This window comes from Rhodnius prolixus, unplaced genomic scaffold, assembly GCF_049639745.1.
Source record: "Rhodnius prolixus isolate KJV_2025 unplaced genomic scaffold, Rpr scaffold_12, whole genome shotgun sequence".
Classification (NCBI taxonomy): domain Eukaryota; kingdom Metazoa; phylum Arthropoda; class Insecta; order Hemiptera; family Reduviidae; genus Rhodnius; species Rhodnius prolixus.
In genome coordinates, this window is record NW_027411635.1 from 969,929 (window position 1) to 975,928 (window position 6,000).

The 6,000-nt window shown below is 32.9% G+C and overlaps 1 protein-coding gene across 4 annotated transcripts in view; it reads right to left on the reverse strand.

Moving 5' to 3' along the window:
- The window catches only part of LOC141462059 (uncharacterized), a 41,056-nt gene extending 35,689 nt beyond the window's left edge, over positions 1-5,367 (reverse strand). For 2 of the 4 annotated variants that reach the window (XM_074143646.1, XM_074143645.1), the window contains exons 1-6: positions 5,022-5,366; positions 4,286-4,424; positions 3,562-3,638; positions 2,672-2,830; positions 1,851-1,996; positions 909-1,096 (exon numbers count right to left, since the gene is read on the reverse strand). In XM_074143646.1, the coding sequence (XP_073999747.1) occupies positions 909-1,096; positions 1,851-1,996; positions 2,672-2,830; positions 3,562-3,638; positions 4,286-4,414 (699 nt within the window). In that variant the 5' untranslated portion in view covers positions 4,415-4,424; positions 5,022-5,366. Of the gene's footprint in view, positions 1-908; positions 1,097-1,850; positions 1,997-2,671; positions 2,831-3,561; positions 3,639-4,285; positions 4,425-5,021 lie in introns of all 4 variants that reach the window. The other 2 variants (XM_074143648.1, XM_074143647.1) reach the window with 2 other exon arrangements.
- Positions 5,368-6,000: the final 633 nt, after the last annotated feature.

Consider the following 6,000-nt stretch of genomic DNA (forward strand, 5'->3'; position numbering starts at 1 on the left):
TGGCAATATATCAAATTCAGCTCTTACAAAAGCATTTGGTGTGTTTTTACATATACTGTAAACTTGCTTCACGAACTGTAGCTGTATCTCTACCAAATCATCAGTGTCGTTAAATGCCCATATCTCTCTTAAATATAGCATTGCAGTGACTGAAGAAGCTTCTTCCCACTAAGGTAAATGACAGCCCTACAACTGGGAAAGATACTGTTAACACGAGCTGAAGCCATTTTGCCATTTGTGAAATACTGAAGGGTGAACCAAAATCTACCCGACAGTTAAACGGCATTCACAAACACAGGCGAAAAACTTGGAGGTGACAGGCTCCCTTGGCATTATTCCAATTGTGATTTGCACCTCGCTAGAATTACATTAAATATTATTTAGACGAGCCTTAAAGTAAAAATCTCAAGAGCATATATGTATTGTTCCGAGATAATTATGTCCTAAATGTACGCAATATAGAAGTCAAGTCTGTCCGTTTTTCGTAATCAACAGAAATGTTTGGCCCCTACTGCTTACAAACTTATCTGAACATGCATCTTCGACTGGTGTGGTACAACTGCAAAAAGCAGGAACCAACGATAAATATTTTGCACCAGAAAGGTTCACCAACACTTTTCCTATTTAAGTCCCGTTTTAACCAAACTAGAGAAGTTCTATTCTTTTCATCAAGGAATGAATCAGAAAACGTTTTAATCAACAGACTAGTTACAGGTTGTCGCACAAGAAACACTCACACACGTGACCCTAAATCATCTCCGCCGTAATATCTCAGAATTCAGCTGTGCTATGATAACGGTGGATGTTTTAGACACTTAACTTACAATTTACAACTTTAGACATTAAAGCGCCATAAGGTCTCTTGGCCACCCTATAATATGCGAAAATAAAGGACATTATTTTCTTACCTGAGTTATGAACAGTGGTACACTATTTTGAAAGAATAGATCCGTATAAATACTAGTTTGGAATAATCTTTGATTTAAGACCTTCCAGGTTAAATTAAATTTGCTTAAATGATCCACTTCTAGTTGTTTCAGAACAGGTGAGATTTCGTTGGCTGCGTTCATCATTTTATTATAACGGTCCAGCATGCCTAGACACAATGATCAGTTTTGAATTGTATAAATTGTTTTTAAAAAATGGCAGTTTTCCTAATCGTAGAATTTCACGGGGTTATAAACCCAACGTGTACGTCTGATGTTTACTAACACTATATTAAATAAATATTTAGGCAGTGTGTCTTTATAAACATGATATACTTTTCAAACAGCCAGTTCTATTAAGGAAGGTTCCTTGATCAAGTACTATACGAAGTTGTTGAAAAAAATAATAACAACGGTTATGCGGACATTTAGAAAGCATGGCAATTTCAGTTGCAATCAAATAATTAAGAAAAAGCAGATGCTATGCGTTTTATGGATGTATTATTAATTACGGATTCCTGTCCGATTGGCATACGCAAAATTTCTACTTTATTTTCAACAACTAACTTGCTATTCTCAAAAACTGTACAGTACTGACAAGTGAATAAGTTCTGTTTTTAGCACGTGTATGGACTATACACCTCCCGATCAGATCGAAAAAAAAGAAATTTATGAATGAACACTTTGCCCATTCTGAAGTTCGGTATATCCTTCCTCCAACTACCTTTTGATTTCGGTTGATGTCACGCTTTCTTCGCGAGAAAAAATGTAATAGCTTTACCAAAGTTGAAAGTGAAGGGCACGAGTTTTTGTTGTCCAAGAAATGGAAACATCGAGGGATTCAACATTGAGAGACATTTCTTTGAAAATGGTAATTTTGTTTGTAAGCACTTTATTGCAAAAAAAGGAGTTCTAAAAACTTACCTGATATAAACAATCGCGGTAGCTGTGGATTGTCGGCCAGACGGTCCATGAGTTGTAACAGTCGAACTTTAACCTCCACCACAAACTCGCGTACCTGAGCCTCCAGGCGTTGGTATAATTGATGCGGATTGCATACTTCACATAATCTGTAATGATCACGCGCAAAAATTAAAAAATTAGCATAATGGACGTTTTCTTTACTTAAAAAAAAACAATAAAACCTAAAAGGATGGGTCTACACTCTGTGCGTCATTATTAAAATAATTGTATACGCCCACAAATATTATATGGAAGCAGACAAGTACATTGTACTGACAGGAGACTTTAGAAGATGCTGAAATAGTCTTCTTAACATTATATGGATGGTAAATCGGTTGTTTAGATTTAGCCCTTTAAAAAGAAGCTGAGAGATGTAGTTTTTCTTTAAATAATTGTTGGAAGATCCGTAAATTGTACAAAAAGAGCACTTAATGCACTTAAGAGCACTCATTAAGGTAATTTCTAAAATATTGGCACGTAGCGTACACTCAAGTACAGACATGCTTAAAATTCTCAAGATGCTTTCTGTACTGATGTGACAACAAACAAACTCTATTCCTAAATCTAGCGACACAAATAACAACTACCGGCGATTACATAAAAAGCAAAAAAATTGAAGTTGCTCTTTCCTTTGTTAATTTAACCTTAGTATAAATCTTCAACGCCTGTCTCCAAAGATCATTATACAAACCACGTAGAAAAATAAAATTAGCCGAAATAACGCACAGACTCTATTGACTAAACCTGAGATGATGGTTTTTTCAGTATATGTGGAACCTTACCTTGCAACTATGTCCTTCATATAAGCCAAATAATCGTCGTCAATTGATTTTAAAGATCCTTTCATCGACAGCCGGTATACAATTCTAATATACTGTCTAAGTTCTAACCAATAAGATTGAATCATCTTCAACTCCTCTAGCGTTCCTTTAGCTAAGGTTCTGAAATTGATTATTTATTTATATTTTCTTAAGGCGCATCAATATCTGAGGTTATTGGCGCCCAGAGCTTTTTTCAGTGCACTGCCGGTTTCAGGGCAGTGTTCTCTCGTTACAGAAAACACTGTCCATTATCGGACAGTGAACTATAAGAAGCCCCTAGGAAGAGAAAATCTAAGGGCCAGCAGCTGGATTCGAACCCGTAACCTCTGCGTTTCAATCCAGCTAACCACTGAGCTAATCCCCTCCCTTATTATTATGATTATTATTGAGAAAAAACATTAAATAAAGGTTAGAGGTCGGGAAAAGTGGTTTTGTCAAGGAGCGGGCTTCTTCAATGGCATTGCTGTGATACACTGTTACACTGTGCACAGTGTTACTTGCAAGTAATAGTCAATTATCTGTACGATATAAGGTTATCTATTGGTTCCAAACCCGATAAGTTTACGGAAACAATGGTAAATAAGTGTCCAAAAAATTGCTAAACAAAATGTTAATTGTGAGAAGAATATTTGTTTTAAAAACAAAAAAAAAAGAGTTTTGTTTTTATGGGAAAAGACGGTTAAGATGTAATAGATAAGGTTTTAAAAAAATGATAAATAAATCCAGGTAGACTTACTTTTATTTTTTTTTCAACTTTTCCAAATAACTTAGTGAATTTTAGTGATTTTTAAAAATAAAACCACAACTAAAAGCTTCCTACACTCTAGACAAATAATATGAAACTCACTTACCTGCGTTCATTACATGACTGACACGTGCATGTATCATCTTCACTGAAAACATTTTTCTCAATGAGCGAAAAATCCTCCTGAAAAAATAGAAAATTTCATATTAAATGTAAGTTGCTTACACAAATAAAAATAGTTTAAATGGTACCATTGATCGAGACATGATAGAATACGAGAACTCGTATGAAGAACTGAATAATTAGGTTGAAGATAAAAGGATTATGTTGAAAAAATAGTTTTTAATAGATACTTTATTCCTTTAAAGATAACACATCTCACAGCAATGGTACACCTTACTAAAAAAATACAAGGGCACTTAAAATTAAATACACAAAAAAAATCAACGAATTCTTGAAATAAATGTCAATTAGGCGCCTCTACACCCTTTATTGGTTCTTTAGCTGTTGTCTTTAGACACGTTATATGGGCTCTCTGCCCTTTGAATAGAGTAAGGCCTAGTCCACCCCCAAAAAAATAATCTTCCCGTTGTTTAAGCTAACTCTAGAGAAATCAAAGGATAAGATTCTTTTCAAAAAATTAATAGTGGCGATACAACCTTAGAATGAAACAGAAGTTTAGGACGTCAAGCGTAAGACGTTCATATGGCCATTACAGGAGGCTGCTGAATCAAATCCAAACCATAAGTACTCTTCAGCAGAACTTGCCAACTCGTTAGCTGGTCATTTCCACATTATGATAAAGATAAGTAGATTAAGGGTATATATACCTCAACGGCCGCTTCCAGAATAGTGTTTGCCAATTTCTCTTTAAAAACAAAATCTTCTGGCATTGCTTCTAAAAGAAAGGCGGATATACTTAGGATTAAATCGTCATTAATGACATTCCCGATCGACATCAGAAGTTGACTGCAATCAACAGATAGAATTTTACTCAGAAGAGAAATAATAATAATGGTCAGTATTATTGACTCTATTTACATCCATCCTATAGTCCAGATTTTGCTCAATGTGACTTTTTTTTATTTTCCAGACCATAGTACACCTCAAGTAAAAAAACAAACAACGAACTGATATGCAGGAGTTTTTTTGAGATTACAGTAGGAACAGTAATATATGGGGAATCCAACAGCTGGCAGAGAGATGGCTTTGCGAGCGGTTAATTATAATGGACATGTTTTGAACATTAAAAAAACATACATAAAAAGTAATCGAAATGAGATTTTTTAAATGAAAGAGGAGAATTCCTTTTTTGTTACATCGTATTGTATTATTTCAAACATAAAAACCTACATGTTTCTTGTGTGATATGAATTTTTAAAGATTAGTCCTCAAAATCTCTTTTACCCCACAGGACTACCTGTGTAATTACAAGCGAAATGTACTGAAAACGTTATCGGAGAGGCCCAATTTCCGATATTTTTTGTCTAAAAAATTAACTAATAGCACATACATATATTTAAAATGTAGGTTCACAATTTTTATTACACAAAAGGTGTTACTTACAGATGCTAATTTGTGCAAAAGTGCAGACAATGCACCTTCTGAATCTTCTGAACAATCTTCACATTCTGGTTTATCTACATGTTTATCCATTGTCTCACTCATTATTTTTATTTTTAATTTATAAATAAGTATAATATATTTTTCTTAAAAAATTAAACTAAAGAAAATAATTTAAAAAACAATTAAATAAAAAACAATGTATTTTTAAAAAACACATTAATTTGTGAAGTAGATAAATATAAAACAATATGATCAAATAATAAGTTTTTTAAAACTCTTGAAAATACACGCCTTCCGCAAAACAAACCTTCTACTTTACAATATCAAAACTATAAACACAGCTTGCTTCTCTTTATTCTAAATCAGGCTTTAACATGGTCAGTTTTAGATAATTTCCCGTCATATACATACAGATAATTGTTAAATAATATTTGTATAAATAATTTATTAATTTTTAATTTGTTAATTTAAAATCTATTTTGAGCTAAAAAATCCAACTCTAAAAAATCTAGATGATCCTATTTCTTTTATCTTGTTTGAATTTGTTAAATTCTTGTTAGAGGTATTCTACACATAAGATAATTAAAAAAATTATATTGAAATGGCTTGGATTTTGAAGTTATTTTGTTTTTAATGGTAATTTGTTTAGTTGGAGGGGGCCACATTAAGACCATTGCTGAAGTTTGTTGGAACAAATTCTTGAAAAACGTTGACCACTAAATGCGCGTATTTTTAAAATGGCAAATGATCTAAGAGGTACCTAAGTGCTGATCTAATTTTTTGCCGACATTCAGAAAAACATTTTGTTATTAATTTAATGCTATAAGAATTACTTCTGTTAGCAAGAGAGTTGAAATATTACAAATCATACAAAACATATACAAATTAATATTCAACCACTTAGAATCCATATTAATAGAATTACATTCTATATTTATGTAATAACATATCCAATAGTAATATTTTAACCACATCTGAA